Below are 21,425 nucleotides of genomic sequence, written 5' to 3' on the forward strand. Positions count from 1 at the left end.
CTTTTCTCCCCTCTTCCATATTCCTTACTTCCCTTCCCCCTATTCCTCTAATAGATCGGCCCCTAGTCCTTCTACCAAAATCTTTGCTCATTTCAATTTCATCATTCATTCATCTGACATATATCCGAATGGACATATCAAAGTTTTATTCCATCCTTACGGACTTCAACTTTCTAATGGGACACCAAAACATTTTATCAAACTTTATATTCTTTGGACCTTCTTATATTCAACTGATATTATGATCAAAGGTAAATGTTGCTCTGTTTTTCTTGCAAATTATGTGACTAACGTCTTTCCATTCGTGTGTTGGGTTAAATTCGTTTCACATTTTTATAATAGTCTCTATTTTATTTCTTTTATTCATAATTTTCATAGATTGACCGATCACTCGTCGGCTTCTTATTTCTTGCAATCCGTTAAGCATAGTGAAAGGGTGGCAAAAAGAAAAATGTCTTCAGAGCGTTGCTGTTGCATGTCGCATATTAGAACACATTGACTTATAATTGGTTCGAATTTTGAAGACACATTTACTTCTACATTTTATCATGGACACTCAAGTAAGATCTTCTAACCTGCATTTATTATACTATGACTTTGCGTTTGCGATACTAATTCATTATTATTTTAATTTACTTTGTATATTTTATTTTACAACGAACTTTTAAATTTTGTCAACCGATATGCGTTAGCCTTGCGAAACATACTTGTTTTATTATTGCATGTTTCTTTTGTAACGTTTGTTTACTTATTTTGATATTATCACTGAAGATGGCCGAAATAAATGTGCCGAAACGTTTGAATTGACAATTTAGTTACTTATTATTTTTTGAGCATCTAACACCCGGCTCTGGGTCAATACAGCCAATTTATTTTTTAATAATTTTTTATTATGATGGCCCATGATTGACTTTTCTTTTATAATTGATTCTATTATACATTTTGTAAATTCCACCGATATCACAATGTCTTCCATATTTTAGAGGTTTACATGCACTTCAACTACAAAACAAGAATAAGAGGTTATATATCACAGTGTACTGCGAATCGTTCTACTATTGTAGCATTATAAGTCGCAAAAGCAATAGTAGTAATTACGGAACGATCATGGAGCTTTACTGAATTATGTCACACTCTCAGTACTTACAGTGAATAACGAAACGCAGCCAAATACAACCGAGAACCGATGACGTCACCCTATCCGTGTGAGCTCGACCCGGTCGACCAATGGAAGAGAACGCACGTCTCCCTTCCACTGAGCCGACGAAACAGACGATAAATGCTAAGAAGTAATTGTTTCTAAGGCAAGTGGCTGGAATATAAAAAATCCCGTGTTCGAGATTTGCTTCTCGTAACTTTCTTTTCTTTTTTCCGCATTTGTTTCTAACAGTGTAAATTATCAAATAATCTTTTTTTTGCTTAAAAAATAATAGTTTATATTTATTAATAATATTCGCATATGTTAAAATTAACAATTTTTAAAATAATTCAGATTTGCTATTGTCAATAGAAAAATGAAGTTATTTTGCAATATTGTAACAAAGTGTAAATTTAACATATGCTATGCTCTTGCCACTCGCCTTATTCGTTTAGCCATGCTTGCTTTGACATTTATGTCTATCGATTCGAAAGATTTTACATACCTGTAAAACTTTTAATTATTTCCCAACTTACAATTAGTCACTCGCGTCCTGATATTTTTTCTTTCGTTCAATAATTTTCTATTCGTACATTCGGAGAATCCGAATAGTGAGATCAATAATGTACTTAATTTTCATACACTCTAGTATCTCAATCTGAGATCGGTGTACATTTTAACGTCTCAAATGTAGACGAATTATTTCTATATAAAAAATAATTAAAATTTTTACACCAACAATCTATGAATATGCTCCATTTGCCATATTATATTTTATTCCATTTTTAATTATTTATTTTAAACTACTGCATATTAGCAAGAGTTACTGTACTATGGAGATTAATGGAGGAGACGGTAACATATATTATAAATGCAGTCAGATTTATTGTACTCTTGTTAGTATTGTTAAAATATTGTAAAAATAACGTATTATTAGTTTATTAGTAATTATAATAGTATTATTAATAGTGGTCTTCCGCACCACCTTCGAGGTTTCACTAACGGCGCGTCAGGTTTTTTTAGTGGACCTTCGTCAGGAGCCCTATTATACCACATTTCATTATTCTTTCTATATTTCTTTTATACATATGTGATGTCATTTGCAGACATGTTAGTAACATTTTATTTATTTATAAATATGTGACGGGATAGAGAGTTAGCACGAGATAATTGATTTTATTTTAAATTTTATTTAATATATATGTAGAATAAATCTTAATATAAAATTATCACAATATGACTAGTCAATATATTATTACAATGTTATCACATAAATTAGATTAAAAAATATATTATTAATAATAATAATAAATCAATAATAAAAAATTTAAAATAAAAATATAAAAAATGAAAAAATAATAAAAATATAGTTAAAAAATAAAAAAAATATAAATAAAAAATAAAAAGATAGTTAAAAAATAAAAAAAATATAAATAAAAAATAGAAAAAAGATATTAAAAAATAAGTTTTATTATTAAAAAAATAAAATTAATATTATTATTAAATTAATATATAAAATTATTTGTATATCTATTTAATATCTTATTTATTTATATAATATTTTTTTATTATAATAGGGCCTCTTCCGCCCTGGCCACCTCTCTGTCCACACCCACCTCTGCCACCCCATCTACCTCTGCCACCCCATCCACCTCTGCCGCTCCATCCACCTCTGCCTCCCCATCCACCTCTGCCTCCCCATTCATTTCTTTCACCTCGCTGGTGATACCAGCGAGCGTGAGACTTTCCGCCTCCTCTTCTTTTTTCTAAAAAATAAGCACATTTACAGATAAGTACTATATTAAATAAAACAATCATGCATATAAATTAATCATTTAGTTACAAAAAATAAAAGAAAAAAATAATTTACCACTTGTTTGTTCCTCCGGCTGCTGCTGCTCTTGTTGGATGTTTTCTATGTTTTTATTTGTATTTCGCTATTTGTATTTGTAAATCAGTATAGTTTCTAACCACAGTTTGTAAACACTTTCTAAAACCTAAGTTCTTAAAAAACGTATGCAATAATATTCAATTTTCTGACAAAAATAATCAAAAATCTTTGAATAAAATAAATTTAGGATTAGAATGCGAAGAATACCTCGACGAACTAACAAAGAACGGATACTTAGACATAGTTGCGAATGTTCGAGAAAATTGTTTGCAATTTTATGTGACAGCTGCCGAGGAAATTAGTAAAAGATTACCAATTAATGACAAATTTTTGTCAAAATTGAAAGTTTTTGATTCAGACGTTGTTTTATTTGATTTTGACAGAGAAACATCATTCAATGACGTTTCTTTTATCGTTCAAACTCTCGGTGGTTTTGACGAAATTGGTTTAAAAAAAGAATGGTTTATTGTACATCTCAATTTTACAGAAACAGAAAAAACAAATCTTAAAAAATTAAGTTTTGATAACATGTGGAAACAGATTTTACAAAGTAAAAGCTTCAGAGATCTTGTGAAATATTCAAATCTTAAACCCCTTATAAATTCTATTAGATTACTTCCACATTCTAATGCCGATCCAGAAAGAATATTTTCAATTTTATCAGACATAAAAACGAAAAAACAAAATAGCCTTTTATCCGTCTCTGTAAATGCCATTTGCGTCTTAAAATCAACTTTGAACGCAAGAAAAGAATCTATTTTAGAGATGGAGATTAATGAAAAACATTTGTCTTTCATGTCATCGAACAAATTATATTCTACATGTTCTAAAAAACATAAAAGTTGTCTTAATCTACATGCTGCAGACGTTGATGATATAGCTGGTCCCTCAACATCTAATGATACGCAATAATAATGTTACAAATAAATAGTATTTTTTATATAACACAAAAAAGTAACTGCTAATTTTATTACAGAAGTGTAATAAGTTTTTTGTCTGCAAATGACATCACTTGTAAATGACAAGCGTAAAAAGAATATCTTGTCTGCAAATGACACCACACTTGTAAATGACAAGAATAAAAAGAGTATCTTGTCTGCAAATGACATCACATATGTATAAAAAAAATATAGAAAGAATAATGAAATGTGGTATAATAGGGCTCCTGACGAAGGTCCTCTAAAAAAACCTAACGCGCCGTTAGTGAAACCTCGAAGGTGGTGCGGAAAACCACTATTAATAATACTATTATAATTATTAATAAACTAATAATGCATTATTTTTACAATATTTTAGCAATACTAAGTACAATAAATCTGACTGCATTTATAATATATGTTACCGTCTCCTCCACTAATTTCCATAGTACAGTAACTCTTGCTAATATGCAGTAGTTTAAAATAAATGATTAAAAATGGAATAAAATATAATATGGCATATGGAGCATATATCATAGATTGTTGGTGTAAAAATTTTAATTATTTTTTATATAAAAATAATTCGTCTACATTTGAGACGTTAAAATGTACACCGATCTCAGATTGAGATACTAGAGTGTACGAAAATTAAGTACATTATTGATCTCACTATTCGGATTCTCCGAATGTACGAATAGAAAATTATTGAACGGGAGAAAAAATATCAGGACGCGAGTGACTAATTGTAAGTTGGGAAATAATTAAAAGTTTTACAGGTATGTAAAATCTTTCGAATCGATAGACATAAATGTCAAAGCAAGCATGGCTAAACGAATAAGGCGAGTGGCAAGAGCATAGCATATGTTAAATTTACACTTTGTTACAATATTGCAAAATAACTTCATTTTTCTATTGACAATAGCAAATCTGAATTATTTTAAAAATTGTTAATTTTAACATATGCGAATATTATTAATAAATATAAACTATTATTTTTTAAGCAAAAAAAGATTATTTGATAATTTACACTGTTAGAAACAAATGCGGAAAAAAGAAAAGAAAGTTACGAGAAGCAAATCTCGAACACGGGATTTTTCATATTCCAGTTACTTGCCTTAGAAACAATTACTTCTTAGCATTTATCGTCTGTTTCGTCGGCTCAGTGGAAGGGAGACGTGCGTTCTCTTCCATTGGTCGACCGGGTCGAGCTCACACGGATAGGGTGACGTCATCGGTTCTCGGTTGTATTTGTGTGATGCTGCCGCTCGTTTCTGGCAGCACTAACACACACACAACTAACACACACATAACTAACCTAAAAGATTCTGTATATGACAGATAACACTGAGAACTGTATAGCGCCTCTATCCCAAAATCCCGGAATTAATCTATAGTTCTTTTTTACCTTATTCTTCTATATTGCACGCATGCTTTGCATAAATCTGGAAAAGTATGGCATTTTGAAAATAAGTCTCTAAGCTCTATTTTTTTGGTTTTCCATTATTGTTTCATACGCTCTTCTTCGGCACACACCCTTGTTTTGCAGATTGAAGCAGTATAATTTTGATATAAAAGATATAATTCTTTGAGGTTACATTGTCGATAAATTTAAAAAAATTTTTTTTTTATTTTTTGGTCTAAATTTCATTATCTGCCAAAAGATTAGCATGTGTACTTTACTTACACCAAAGGATTTGTAATTCTATCAAAGCAATAAAAAATGCTAAATTTTCCAGAAAATTGAAAATACCGGTCGATAAAGTAGGACTTAAGCATCCTCTTAAGGCGATGCTGGAGTAGTACTGTTTTACCGACGAAAAATTAATTTCGTAGTTTAAGAAAATTTTTTTATTGCATGTATAGAATTACAAATCCTTTTAGGTGATTAAAGTATACATGCTAAAGAATCGGCTGGTATAACATTTAAAACAAAAAACAGAAAAAAATTTGAAAATTTTTCCGATAAGCTGTCGGTGCATACAAATATTTGTTTAATATAAAAATTATACAGCTTGCAGATTCAAAATTAACATTCCGGCCGAAAGAGAATATATCAAAGATTAATAGGGAACTGTTAGAATTGAGTTCAGAGATGTAGTCTAAAAATGTTTCCTGAATTAGAATTTATGCAAAGCATGCGTGCAATATAGACGATAATGAGGTAAAAAAGGGCAATAGATTAGTTCCGGGATTTTGGGATAGAAGCGCTATACAGTTCTCAGTGTCATAAAGTAGTATATGTATATATTTGATTAGTTGTGTCTACACACACATTTACCCGTCATTTAGTACATTTTAGTTTATTATATACATATATATTATACATATATTATACAAATAAATGTGTGTGTGGACACATATTTAACCTAATATGTACATATGCTACTTCTCTCTCTTTCTCTCTCTCTCTCTCTATATATATATATATATATATATATATGTGTGTGTGTGTGTGTTACGAAGAAAAATGATTTTATACGTTCAATTTGCACAGTTTTCATTGCACTGTACCTTATACACAATATTATACACAATTTATATACAGGGTGCGTCAGCTAAATCCGGACAAAACAAATTGTTTATTAAAACACTCTTTAGACTCAGAAAAAACTTGAAATTATGAAATATTTTTTTGTACGTTGCTTAAGGGATCCTCTCTGAGTACAATTATTCTATATAACCCCCGTTTGCTACGATCACTGCTTCAATCCTTTGCCTGAAGCGCGAGCACGCTCTCTTCAACTGCTCCTTAACTAAATCAACGAATGCTGCTTCAATAGCGGCTTGAAGAGTTGCCACATTGGGGTGCCTGAACTTGTTAGACACTCTTTCAATAACGCCCCAAACATAATAATCTAGGGGGTTTAAATTTGGACTATTAGGAGGCCAGAATTCCTTGGACCAAAACGCATCCACGTTATCGTTAAGCCAATTTTGCACTAAATGGCTTGTGTGAGCCGGTGCACCGTCTTGTTGAAAAATGTACGGCCTCCCGGAGGCCGTAGTTTCCATCCATGGCTTTATTACAGTCCTCAAAATCCGGAGGTAAACCTCCTTCGTGATGGTTTCTCCCTTTTTAAAGAAATACGGCGGCATGACATCACCCTCATTAGAGACGACGCTTAAGACGTGAACATTGGCTGGAAACTTTGTCCTGCCTATTATGGGGACATCCTCGGGATCACGGGCGAGCCAACGGTCGTTCCTTCGATTCACTTTTGTCGATCTCGAGTACTTGAAGAACCGAATAATTTCGATCGGTGAACGTCCGGCGTGAAGCGCTTCAATTATCGCCGCTCTTCGATTGTATTCCGCACTTGATTTTATTAACTCGGACATTTTAAAGGTTATACACGTTTTACACAAACATTTGACTAACGCGAACATTAACAATCATTTGTTCCTAAATTCACACGTAGCAAGGAATTCTAATTTAATTTTGTCCGGATTTAGCTGACGCACCCTGTATATATATATATATATATATATATATATATATATATATATATATATATATATATATATATAGAGAGAGAGAGAGAGAGAGAGAGAGAGAGAGATTGTAAAATAATATTGTGTATAAGGTACAGTGCACTTTTAAATTGAACAATATAAATTATATATAAAAAATTTATATAGATACATATTTGATATATATATATAATTAATGTTATTCAATGTTATTTTACAAATGTCATTGTAGTCAATGAATCATTTATTTTTTGTATATAGAATAAATATGTTGAGATTTTAATGTAGAGATATGATTCAATTAAATATTGTGTAAGATACAGTGAAAGAAAAACTGTACTAATTGAACACATTATAAAAGCATTCCTATTCGTAAAAATAAAACTATTTTTAAAATTTTTACATATTATGATTGTATTAACATTAAACATTTCAAAATCATAGAATAATTTACACAATATTAATTTAACCATATCTGTACATTAAAATCTCTACATATTTATTTCATATACAAGAAATGCATGACTCATTGACATTTATACAATGACATTTGTAAAATAACATTGACTAACACATTACAAAACTTTGAAACAAGTTTATAGGAATTTATGGGGGTTTACAGGATAGTAAGATACAACATTTTTGCAGAAATAGAATTGTTTTATTCTAATTAAAATTCCATTAATTTATACATAACGTATAAAAAAATTTTTATAATACATTTCTTTCGTACAAATAATACAATAATAGTCCGAGTAATAGAGTTATACATATAATAAATGAAATAAAATACATGGCACATGTCTCGCACATTTGAACAAAAAATACAAAACTATATAATGCTTATCGTCTCAGTTTTTTTCAAAACATTGCATGTTTTCATAAAAATACTAATTACACGTCAAATCTCTTTTCAATCGCATCACGTTTTGCGTTGTGTCTAATATATCTTATGTTTGCTGCGAATAAACTAAAATCACAGAAATAGTGCAAAAAATAATTACAATAAACCAATATTGTAATTAATGATAATTGACCAAAGTTTATAACACAAAATGTGATGCGATTGAAAAGAGATTTTGTTATACATATAATAAACGAAATAAAATACATGGCACATGTATCGCACATTTGAACAAAAAATACAAAATTATACGCTTATCGTCTCAGTTTTTTTTCAAAACATTGCATGTTTTCATAAAAATACTAATTACACGTCAAATCTCTTTTCAATCGAATCACATTTTGCGTTGTGTCTAATATATCTTATGTTTGCTGCGAATAAACTAAAATCACAGAAATAGCGCAAAATGTAATTACAATAAACCAATATTGTAATTAATGATAATTGACCGAAGTTTACAACGCAAAATGTGATGTGAAATAACGAAATACGAATAGAACAAAATAAAAATTACCAATAATACGATCCATATGGATTGTACGCCGAAGGCTGGTGGTATGGTGAACCGTACGATAGTGGGCCTGGCGGTGGATACGATAGTGGGCCCGGCGGTAGATACGATGGTGGTCCCGGCGGTGGATACCGTGGTGGCCACGGAGGAAGACATGGTGACGCAATACTGTACGCTGGAGCGTGTGTAGAGTATGTCGTAACATACGGCGGAGCGCACGAAATATACCATTGAGGTGGTGGTGGTGCTGCTGGTGGTGGTGGTGGTGGTGGTGTCCTGCCTTGTGTCCTTTTCTGCACCGTGCGCAATTTTTTCCTTATAATGTTGTGAATCCGCTGCAAACAGAAAAAAATATTATATTTAAAAACACATATAATATTAAATTTAACATTTTATATAATTAATTGTGCATGCACGGACATACACGCACATACACTCGCGAATACGCATGCACACACATACACTTGCGAATACGCATGCACACACATACACTCGCGAATACGCATGCACGGACATACACGCACATACACTCGCGAATACGCATGCACACACATACACTCGCGAAACGCATGCACGGACATACACGCACATACACTCGCGAATACGCATGCACACACATACACTTGCGAATACGCATGCACACACATACACTCGCGAATACGCATGCACGGACATACACGCACATACACTCGCGAATACGCATGCACGCACATACGCGCACATACACTCGCGAATACGCATGCACGGACATACACCCGCGAATCGCATGCACGCATATTCACTCGCGAATACACATGCACGCACATTCATTCACACAGATACAATTTAATTTTATTACTTACCTTATTTAATGCGTTTGATTTTCCATGCGGTTGATTCCCCTGCACGGGCTGTAGCACGTTGACGGGCGCTTGGACGGGCGCCTGGACGGGCGCGTGGACTGGCGCCTGGACGGGCGCTTGGACGTGCGCCTGACGGGCGCTTGAACGAGCGCCTGGACGGGCGCTTGGACGGGCGCCTGGACGGGCGCTTGGACGGGCGCTTGGACGGGCGCCTGGACGGGCGCTTGGACGGGCGCCTGGACGGGCGCGTGGACTGGCGCCTGGACGGGCGCTTGGACGTGCGCCTGGACGGGCGCCTGGACGGGCGCTTGGACGGGCGCTTGGACGGGCGCCTGGACGGGCGCGTGGACTGGCGCCTGGACGGGCGCTTGGACGGGCGCGTGGACAGGTACGTGGATGGGCACGTGGACGGGCACGTAGTTCGGTACTGATGAACGTACCGAACTACGTGCTGGCGATGGTATTTGGCCTTCACTTCTGACTGCAACAATATAAAAGATTTAATAATTTTACTTATTACAATTATTATGTTATACATAATATAAGATATAAATACAGATATAAGAATACTTACTTTTGCGAGTTCGTTTCTCCATAGCGTCACGTCGTCACAGAAAGCACAGAAAGAACTGACAATGAGCGGGAAGACCCAATGCTGCCAGAAACGAGCGGCGGCATCACACTAATACAACCGAGAACCGATGACGTCACTCTATCCGTGTGAGCTCGACCCGGTCGACCAATGGAAGAGAACGCCGTCTCCCTTCCACCGAGCCGACGCAACAGACGGTCTGTTGCGTCGGCTCGGTGGAAGGAAGACGGCGTTCTCTTCCATTGGTCGACCGGGTCGAGCTCACACAGATAGAGTGACGTCATCGGTTCTCGGTTGTATTAGTGTGATGCCGCCGCTCGTTTCTGGCAGCATTGGGAAGACCACGCTAGCAGCACCGTGGTAGGGGAAGCACGCAACAAGCGAGAATCGCTAACGTCACGCGTCCGTGTGCGTCCGACCGACGGGTGTGTAGAAGCGAGCATACATCTGTCTCGCTTCCACCAAAGCTTCTAAACACGAGCCGACAACAGCGTACGATAAATGCTAAAAAGCAAGCGTTTCTAAGGTGAGTGGGCCGAGTAGCTAGAATATTAGAGATCCCGTATTTTATATCTTCTTTTGAAATGTTACAAACAAATGCGAAAAAAAGTTGCAAGAAGCACGTTTCGGACACGGAATCTCTAATATTGTACCTACTCTGCCCACTCACCTTAGAAACGCTTGCTTCTTAGCATTTATCGCTGTTGTCGGCTCGTGTTTAGAAGCTTCGATGGAAACGAGACAGATATATGCTCGCTTCTACACACCCGTCGGCTGAGCGCACACGGACGCGTGACGTAAACGATTCTCGCCTGTGTGCGTGCCTTTCCTACCGCGAACGGTACTCTCGATGCTCTCGATGTAGTACTTGAGATCACTGCATTGATTTTGATGATTGCATTATTGCTATATACACACGACTTCAATAAATGTCTGTGTATAAATTAATTTCACAAATTCACAACACTGACGTTCCGCGTAGGCTGTTTGATTTTTAATAAATTGAAAATAATATATAATTGTACATTATTTTGCATATTGGCTGCTAATTGCAAGTACTTCGTAGAAGCGAATTAATTTGAATAGCTTAGCAAAAGTAAATTTTCTGTATTACAATCAAGCAAAAATGAGATTAAAAAATAAAGTACATAACATTTTTTAGCGTAATTATCTGCTCGATCCTATTTGCAACATCTTTTATAATTTTTTACTCGCTCGCTCTCATTCTTTTTTCTTTCGCATGTTTACTCTTGCACGTTTATTAAATAATTCTTGTTCTTTCGCTTCTTCGCATTATTTTATCCGACGTTTAGATAAATACTTGCCATAGTAATATAAGAGAAATAACGGGAGCGAACATGTAAAAAAATATAAAAGATGTGTGAATAGAGCAAAGGAAATGACCACGCAAAAGAAATGTTAGGTACATAATTTTTTAAACTCATTTTAACTCACTCAAATTTTTTAAACTCATTTTTCAACACCATTTATTTATTGAAACAAAAAAATTTAATAATGAATATTGCAAAACTATTAAAAAAATTTGTATTAACAGAAGTACTTGCAATCAATTAGCAACTAATTTACAATATATCGTATAATATAATTATTTCATATTATTATTAAATTTGTAGCGTTTTTCAAACAAATTAAATGACAATGTTTTCTTGCGTAAAAATATGAGAGCAAGTAACATTTGAGTCGCGTTTTCATTTTTGGGGCACGGCACAATCCTGTACACTACTGAATTTAAAAACAGTAGAACCGATAAACATGTGTTGTGCTTGCACAGCGTGAGTGGTCGCAACCGATTATCTTTACGCTGTCGAAAGTGTATATCTTGCGATACAGATATCTTTTGTGTGTGTGATTTGTGATTTGACATTTAACAAATATACAAGATGGGAAGATATTTGCAGAGAGGCAAATTATTTCTTTCCTCGCACAGACACTCATCAAAGAAAATAAACAGAAAAAGGTAACGTTATTATGTATTATGATTTACAAGAATTGCTTCAGTATCAATTAATACTTCATATCAATGACTACAAAGTTTGAAACAAACAAAAAAAATTTTATTAATTATTTATTTTTCAATTTTTATGAAAAAACGATTCTGAAGCAATCTCGAAATTTATATTGCAAATATGTTTGTTATTACAATGTGTCAAAGCTTCAGAGTTAAAATTTATGATTTTTGTTTTATAAATTTTGAAACATACATATATATTTAACAGCTGCTTGAGGCTATCTTCAATTAGATAGATAATAGTAAAAGTACAATGTTCATATAATAAATTAAGAGAAAGCCAACTCTACCTTCAAACATGTCAGTTGACAGGCAAATAATTACAAAATAATATATAAAATTTTTTGTTATAATATGATATCAATTTTACTATTGTTCATGAAATAGAAGATGAATAACAAGTTTTGCCTCTGAAGTCTTGAAATACTGTTACTAACATTATTAATTTTTTCAGCCACAATTGCATTTTTAGTGCATGCTCTTCTAACAGATATTGAATTATTTTCGAAATGGTATATCATTTTTATGAATCCAATTTTTCTGCAATATTTAGCGCGGAATTATTGTTTTCTGTCCTGAAATGTATATGTGTGAACATAAACATGTAAGATTAGAAAAGTGAAATCATTGAAAACTTTTCTGAATTAGAATTGATATAATTGAAACCGTGTGAGCTTCGGCGGACGAGGAGTAGCTCGCCGGAATCCAGGTTCGGTCGATTGGGGATATGTCAAATAAACCAAATGCTCGTTTATAACAAAGTAATGAAACAGCGTTTATTGAGAAAGATGTTGATATGATTTGTTTCGAATGATCTGCTTCAATGCTCGTGTGTACATGCGAAGCGTGTGCAAAATGAATTCGAAAGAGTATACAAAATAGCAAAATATCGGTGCAATCGGTATATTAACAACGGTGAAATAATTAATAAGTGACAGCGAAATAATTCTTTAAAGCGGCGTGAAGTAAATACAAAGCAGCATGAAGATAAATGCGAAGTATCGGCAATAGTGAAATAATTATTTGAGCGACGGTGAAATAATTATTTAAGGCGGCGTAAAATAAATGCGAAAGCAACGTGAAAATAAATGCGAAGTATCGGCAATAGTGAAATAATTATTTGAGCAACGGTGAAATAATTATTTTAAAGCGGCGCAAAATAAATGCGAAAGCAACGTGAAGTATCGGCAATAGTGACATAAAAGAGCGACGGTGAAATAATTCTTTAGGCAACGGTGGAATAATTATTTATGCGAAACTATAAAGTATGACGTGAGGCGTCCTGGTGCGGTCGGCGAGAGCGCAAGCGCGGGCGATCGTGTCGCAACGGTTGGAATACAAGACGGAGCGCTTGTCGGTGAGTGCGTTCGTAGAGTATCACGAGTCCGTTCGATCGTAGATCGATGCGGACTATTCGGCGGCGCGGATTGGTCGACGCGGTTTTGCCTGCCGGACGGATTACGGTTTTGAAATCCCGGCGAATAAGCGCGATATAAGGACTTAGGCTGCCGATTACGCTCGGCGGGAGTACGAGGACGCTCGTACGAAGGCGGAATTTTAGAACGGCGACCTGGCTAGGTACGCGGGAATGCCCGCAATACGAAGTTCGGTGGCCTAGAGGAGCCAAGTACGCTCGGCGGGTATACGAATATACTCGTATGCGGGAGTCAAGAATACCGAGGACGCTCGGCGGTACACGAGGATACTCGTGTGCTGGAACAGGTATAGAATCCGAGTATGCTCGGTTTGGACTACGAGGACACTCGTAGGGTGATGTTCGCTGTCTATTAGCGAACGGGATCTGGTGAGAAGACGTACAGCCGGGCCTCTTTTATACCCGGCTGGCAGCCGAATGGTTTCGAATCGGCAAGCATCGGCGGTTTCGGCGGCGAGTCCCCCACAAAACGGAATTTCGGAACGGTCGGGTGTGGGGGATTTTCGGCGGTTGACCGCCGTTGTTACGATAAGAAATTTATCGGCGCTCGATGCGCCCTTGGTGGGCTACGGACGATGGACGGTCTGTAGCCGTAACGATGCAGCTTGCGGGCTGCACCGTTACATAATAAAATATCTAATAATTTTATTATACCATTTTAAACATGTCTCAATATCGGTTACAAAAACATGCAGTAATTAATGTATTTCAAAATTGAATTTACAGGATGTCTCATTAGAATTATTGCATGGAAATATCTTGTACATGACACATTTTTGTGGAAAAATGTTTTATATAAAAGTTGTTTGGTTCGAGGGGGGAAAAAAGATGGTGATTTTAATTTAAGCTTTTATGGAGGTGCTTCGGAGATTTATCTTGATTTTTTTTTAATGAAACCACAAAAATTTTGTAGACTATGAAGTATGTCATTAAATATTAATTTTTCAATAATCTTACCCAAACAATTTTATGTAAGAAAAAAGAGATAAATCAATTGTTGTAGAAAAAACAGTTCTGTAAAAAAAATTTGTAACAGAAAAAAAAATTTAAAAAAAAAAATTTTTTTTTTACATCAATTGATCTCTCTTTTTATTTTGTGCATAAGTGTTTAGGTAAGATTATTGAAAAATAAATATTGAACGACATATTTCATAGTTTATGTAAAATTATGTCAAATTAAGGTAAAAATATATGAATTATTCAATTTTTAGCCATCCTTTCCTTCAAACTTTTTACATCGAATTTTGCGAGGATTCTATTAATATTAACAAATTTGAGTGGTTCCATTACAAAAAAATAAAAATGACCTTTAAATATCCAAAGCGCATCCATCCAAGGCTAAATTATTATCTCTTTTTTCCCCCTTGCAATGAAACGTCTTTTATATGAAACTTTTTTTACGAAAATGTGTCTACATGATATGTCGACGCAAACTTTTACATATGACACCCTGTATTAAACAACTTTAAAAAAATAAAAAGAATTCAATATAACTGAATATTTAAATTACTTATACAAATTTCGACTTATATTTGAAAATAAAGTTTTTTCACGTTCATATTTAAAGTTTATAAATGTAATATTATTTTATCTTACAAATTAATGTTTTATTAAGATGTACAGTTTTGTTATGTTTATATTACTGAAAATATTTTTTATATAGCTATTAAAAAATAGGATGTAATATACATGAAAGCAATCTTTTCTTTATTTATATTTTTTAGAACAGAAAAATTTACACATACACATAGATTGACTTGCGTTGTGTAAATAATTTTTTTCAGTACTTTGTAGTATTTTGTAGTGTTAATTAAAATATGTACAGCCAGAGGCGGTTTTCTCGTGGACTGGCAATAGAGAATAAGACAAGCCAGAGGCGGTTTTCTCGTGGACTGGCAATAGAGAATAAGACAAGCCAGAGGCGGTTTTCTCGTGGACTGGCAATAAAAAATAAGACAAGCCAGAGGCGGTTTTCTCGTGGACTGGCATTAGAGAATTCTTATTCTTGTCTTCAAGTCAGAGGCGGTTTTCTCGTGGACTGACAATAGAAAATAAGACAAGCCAGAGGCGGTTTTCTCGTGGACTGGCAATAAAAAATAAGACAAGCCAGAGGCGGTTTTCTCATGGACTGGCAATAGAGAATAAGACAAGCCAGAGGCGGTTTTCTCGTGGACTGGCATTAGAGAATTCTTATTCTTGTCTTCAAGTCAGAGGCGGTTTTCTCGTGGACTGGCAATAGAAAATAAGACAAGCCAGAGGCGGTTTTCTCGTGGACTGGCAATAGAGAATAAGACAAGCCAGAGGCGGTTTTCTCGTGGACTGGCATTAGAGAATTCTTATTCTTGTCTTCAAGCCAGAGGCGGTTTTCTCGTGGACTGGCAATATGGAATAAGACAAGCCAGAGGCGGTTTTCTCATGGACTGGCAATAGAGAATAAGACAAGCCAGAGGCGGTTTTCTCGTGGACTGGCATTAGAGAATTCTTATTCTTGTCTTCAAGTCAGAGGCGGTTTTCTCGTGGACTGGCAATAGAAAATAAGACAAGCCAGAGGCGGTTTTCTCGTGGACTGGCAATAGAGAATAAGACAAGCCAGAGGCGGTTTTCTCGTGGATTGGCATTAGAGAATTCTTATTCTTGTCTTCAAGCCAGAGGCGGTTTTTTCGTGGACTGGCAATATGGAATAAGACAAGCCAGAGGCGGTTTTCTCGTGGACTGGCTGTATTATAAATATAATTTATTACATAATATATTACATAATGTATAAAAATGGAAAAGTGACTGTTTGCATGCTTATAATTAGAAAAAATATATTAAGTTACAGATGCCTATCTGACTATATATATAGGTACTATGTGTTATTATATTAAAAAAAAGAAAAGACTGCTTTCATTATTTTAACAATAATATTACAAGATATATCTTTTTAAAGTATATTTGTGTGTAGTATTATGTAGATTGATTTATTAAAAAAGTTATGTTTTATATATATATATTTATGATTAATTTTATTTTGCAGGCGTGAAATGCTGAAAATGTAGAAAAACGCACAAAAAGAAGAAGGCACGCTTACTACTGGTATTGACGAATCATCACGTGAGGAATTACACGTGACAGATTCAAAAGTCAGTACCGAAGTAGTGCAGTGCCTGGAAAAAGAAAAAGGTACGTATAATCAAAATGTCGATTTATGCGAAGATGACAGTTTTGTTATCGACGACAAGGGTGTTTCTGATGCATATGCTATCAAAGAAAGCATGCCCGAAGGTCGTCGCATTGTCGACATTTCTTTTATGTGGAATGAAATCCACAGAGTATTTGATAATCATGCGCGAGGAATTGAGTGCCAATTTAAAGATTAGAAACTCATAAATTCTCATCGCCGTGGATTACTGACGCAATTGTTCTTCCAGTGCCAAATGTGCAACTATAAAGCCAACATATGGTCAGAACCCACAGAACCTGAAAAGTTGGATATAAATAAAGCTGCTGTAGCTTCAACTATAACAGTTGGGAATGGTTATGCCCAACTGGAAGAGTTCTGTGCGGGTATAAATATTTCTTGCATGTCTGAAAAGACTTATATAAAATATCAAGAAAATCTAGTCGATGATTTTCAAAAAACAGCCATGGAAAGTATGAAAATGGCAGGCAAGCTTGAAAAACAACTTGCTCTGGAAAGGAATGAAACAATAAATGGCATTCCGTACATAACAGTTGTAGCGGATGGTAGTTGGTTAAAGAGATCGTACGGCAACGCCTACGATTCACTTTCCGGTGTTGGTGCTATAATTGGTTATCGCACAAGGAAAGTCCTCTGTATTGGTATCCGCAATAAATTTTGTACGGTGTGCGACATGGCGGAGCGAAATGGTCTGAAGCCAAATAATCATAAATGCTACAAAAATTTTGACCGTAATGCTAGCTCTACACGTATGGAAAGCGACGCCTGTAGAGGGCTTTCAAAGTAGCCTTGAAATGCATGGATTGATATACCAAACAGTTATTGCTGATGGCGACAGCAGTGTATATCACTCCATAAAAAATAATGCACCGTATCGCGAACAAATGGTGACTGTAAAAAAAATAGAATGCACCAATCATTTGCTTCGCAATTTATGCAAAAAGCTGAAAGCTGTTGCAGAGACAGTTCAGCCAAAACAGCAAAGAAAACGTGGCTTTGTTGAGCTACGACATATTGTAAAAAACAACATTTTAAAAATACGGAAAGAAGTATTACAGGCAGCCACTCTGCGAAGGGCAGAAAAAGTACCTCACCATAGCAAAGCTACGGAGTTACAAAAAGATATTTTGAACATTCCTAGCCATATTTTTGGTGAGCATAAAAGATGTAAAGAACGCGGCCGTATATGCGACGAAAACCGTGAGAAAATACAAAATTATGTACCGCATTTGAAATTCCACGGTTTATATCAGAAAATTGAGAGTGCTGTTATGTACTTGAGCGCTTATTCAGATAGTTTGTTGTTAAATTTAACAAACAATCCTGCAGAATCGTTTAATTCTATAATCTGCAAAGAAATAGGTGGAAAGCGCATAAATTTTGGCCTACGAGGTTCTTACAATGTTAGAATTGCGGGTGCTGTTGTACAGCATAATACTCGAGAAGTACTAACGCAAGTGTATGAAAGCATGAAAAAGGATGTTCCTCTAATTGTTGAAAATTTAGAAAAACGACGACAAATTAAAGTTTCGAAAACTAGAGAGTCTAGAGAAATGCATGACAAGCCCAAAAAATTTAAACGAGAGGCTGGGACAGATTGTTATTATGGCCCACAATCTCAAAAGCCAGATCTTCCGTCTGACCTATACCAACAACTTGAAGAAAATCATATAGAAAAGTTGGTAGAAAACGCGGAAAGGAGGCAAGAAATTGAACTAGAGACAAGAGAGCAAAGTGAATGTCAACTATGGCATTCATTGAGGCGTGATATACTAACAGCATCCAATTTTGGAACCGTGTGTCGCATGAGACCAACAACGTCTTGTGCATCAACTATAAAAAGCATTTTATATCCTCCACACATTGACACTACAACCATGAAATATGGTCGCGATAGGGAGGAAATCGCCAGAATAGAGTTGGCTGCAAAATTGAATAAAAAAATTGAACCATGCGGATTATTCTTTGATTATGAAAATCCATGCTTGGGCGCTACTCCCGATAGACTTATTGATGAAGATGGTCTGGTGGAGATTAAATGTCCTCAATCAGCTGAGAATTTAACAGCTGATGAGGCTGTACAAAAATTGCCTCTATTAAAAGCTATATTTGAAAAAAAAAGATAATGATAAAATGAATCGGAATCACCGATTCTTTTATCAAGTTCAAGGGCAATTAAACATAACACAGCGAAACTATTGCATATTTGCAATATGGACCCCCAAAAGCTTAAAAATTGTCGTTGTTAATAGAGACAATGACTTTTGGGAAACTAAAATGCTGCCTTTCCTGACACGTTTCTATTATGACTGTATGCTTCCAGAAATATTGGATAGCCGTCATAACAGGCATATGCTTATTAGAAACCCACAATATATTATAGATGCTCAAGAGAAAGCATCTAAAACAAAAGTCTGCTACGAACTAATTGTAAGTGTGCAACAAAATAAAGTGCAAGACAGAAAAATTGTACAAGATAAGAAACTGAACGTTTTGTCAACAGACGCGACAAACGTTACTGCTGTTCTGAATGCAGAACAAGATAGCGATTGCATCATAGTCAGTTGTTCAAAAAGGAAAAAAAATTTGACTAAAGATGAAATAGCAAAACGTAAAAAAGTTTTAGATGATACAATTGTTCCTCTTTCTTTGGTGAGAGAGAATGTTCTACCTGTACAGAATCAATTAAACGATGAATCGTTAGATACATTCTTACGCATCGTTAGAGAAACTTCTTGTTTCGAAACGCAAAGCGTTCAGTACTTGCAATTCCCAGATATAATAACAGCCAGTGATAGCGATAAAAGCTTACAAATTATTGGAGGGAATTGCACTAATCATTGGCGATGTATTTTCTTTGACGGGTCCAAACTGCATGTGTATGACAGCTTACCCGGTTGCACATACGAAAAATTGGCAAAGATGGAGAAAGATTATATTCGCAAACGTTATCCAAGAATAAACGTAAGCGATATAATATTCGAAAAAATCCAATCACATCCAGACGGCACAAGTTGCGGAATTTATGCAGCTGCTTTCGCTACAGCTGTAGCCTTAGGAAGAAATCCTACTGAGGAAAAATATTCTAATGACATTCAGCGCATGAGATGTCATTTTATTACTACATAATAGAAAGTAATAAATTGTTTCTATTTCCGCAACAATAAACGGTTTTTTGCGCCTACAGCCATTTAAAAAAATTTATTTTGAAATAAATAACTTTGATTTCACTAATACTTTATGTATGCTTTCATCGTTATCACTCGCACTTTTTCTTTTCACAAAAAAAGTGCATAATTATTCACACGCTACGTGTGCAAAATCGGAGAGACAAAAAGCATTTATTGGTTGTGTCTCACGAGAATGGGCGGTGGACGGGGCCCTTCTATATTATTAACATTTATGACAAATATTAATAAAGCCAGAGGTGATGTAACGTAAACTGGCTTTTTTTTTATAAATACGTATTTCGTAATTCATTTGCTACACTGATCTATAAGTGATGTGGAGTAATTTGTAAACAAATACTCGCACATATTTTTCTTGGACTCAAATTCCATCACAAGGCTCCAATGTACGAAACGAAATAGACATACAATATGTGTAATAAATATAAAGTAAAAATGAAAATATAACATTTGACACATATAATAATACAGACTATATATTATATATAATTAATGTCGCTTTCCTTATTTTTATCCTTATATAATTAATTCAAAGTTAATTATTATTTATTGAGTATACAGATATTGAACATAATTATCTTTATTTTGTATTTTATAGAATAATGATAAAAGTGTTTTACATATCTTATATTTTATATACAGAGTGTATCAGAATTGGCGGAAAAGTTTTTAATGTCAGATTCTTCATGAAATTCTGAGACAAATAGCTCTTTACAAAAAAGTGATCTGATGAATAGAATTTGAATGGTGAGGCATTGAAGTTGACGTATGGGAGCGCATGAAACTCGCGCGGTCAGGATCGGCACGACTTGTTCGGCACACGTTCCACTCATGACTCGTGTATCGTGGCGATGAGTGTTTCTCGTTACTCTACATTATTCTGTTATTAGTAATATATTATTAATATTAATTTATAAATTAATTAGTAATTATTTTTATTAATAATGATATTTATCTTTATTAATTAATAATTACTTGTGTACTTTGATTACGTACTAGTTGCATAGTCCTTAAACGTGGGATATGCGGGATACCCAGGGAGAACAACAGGTCTAAAAAACGTTTAATAGACGTCTATTAGACGTTTTTTAGACCTGTTGTTCTCCCTGGGTATTGATTAGATTAACTTAACAAATGACAAATTTAAAATAAATAATTAATAAGTAACAAACTGATCATAATTTTAGCAATCAATTAATTAATTAATTAATCAAATAACTAAAATTAGTTTTCCATATTTTCCCGTGTATAACCCTAATTAGTCACACGGGGTGGATTTCACCCCAGCCTTTTTTTGATCTGGAATACGGCCCATTAAATTTGAGA

At 34.7% G+C, this 21,425-nt stretch overlaps 1 protein-coding gene, 1 long non-coding RNA gene and 1 pseudogene across 2 annotated transcripts; 1 reads left to right on the forward strand and 2 right to left on the reverse strand.

The window, feature by feature from the left end:
• Positions 1-3,758, reverse strand: LOC137001357 (uncharacterized). The gene is made up of 2 exons (XR_010891398.1): positions 1,099-3,758; positions 1-1,002 (listed from the first exon to the last, which is right to left on the reverse strand). It is a non-coding gene; the product is annotated as an uncharacterized lncRNA (long non-coding RNA).
• Positions 3,759-8,067: 4,309 nt separating this feature from the next.
• LOC137001685 (uncharacterized) lies at positions 8,068-10,599 on the reverse strand. Its single transcript, XM_067360788.1, has 3 exons — positions 10,534-10,599; positions 9,675-10,118; positions 8,068-9,167 (listed from the first exon to the last, which is right to left on the reverse strand). Exons 1-3 carry the CDS (start codon positions 10,597-10,599, stop codon positions 8,832-8,834), a joined length of 846 nt encoding a protein of 281 aa, XP_067216889.1. The 3' UTR covers positions 8,068-8,831.
• A 4,494-nt stretch (positions 10,600-15,093) lies between these two features.
• Positions 15,094-20,463, forward strand: LOC137001486 (uncharacterized; annotated as a pseudogene).
• The last annotated feature ends 962 nt before the right edge of the window (positions 20,464-21,425 follow it).

This window comes from Linepithema humile, chromosome 8, assembly GCF_040581485.1.
Source record: "Linepithema humile isolate Giens D197 chromosome 8, Lhum_UNIL_v1.0, whole genome shotgun sequence".
Classification (NCBI taxonomy): domain Eukaryota; kingdom Metazoa; phylum Arthropoda; class Insecta; order Hymenoptera; family Formicidae; genus Linepithema; species Linepithema humile.

Excerpts from the sequence above, each read along its gene's own strand:
- LOC137001685 (XM_067360788.1), bottom strand. The coding sequence starts at position 10,599 with ATGCTGCCAGAAACGAGCGGCGGCATCACACTAATACAACCGAGAACC. Across the intron at positions 10,119-10,533 it reads CCGATGACGTCACTCTATCT|TTCGGTACGTTCATCAGTAC; the intron begins GTGTGAGCTCGA and ends GCCAGCACGTAG. Across the intron at positions 9,168-9,674 it reads AATCAAACGCATTAAATAAG|CGGATTCACAACATTATAAG; the intron begins GTAAGTAATAAA and ends TTCTGTTTGCAG.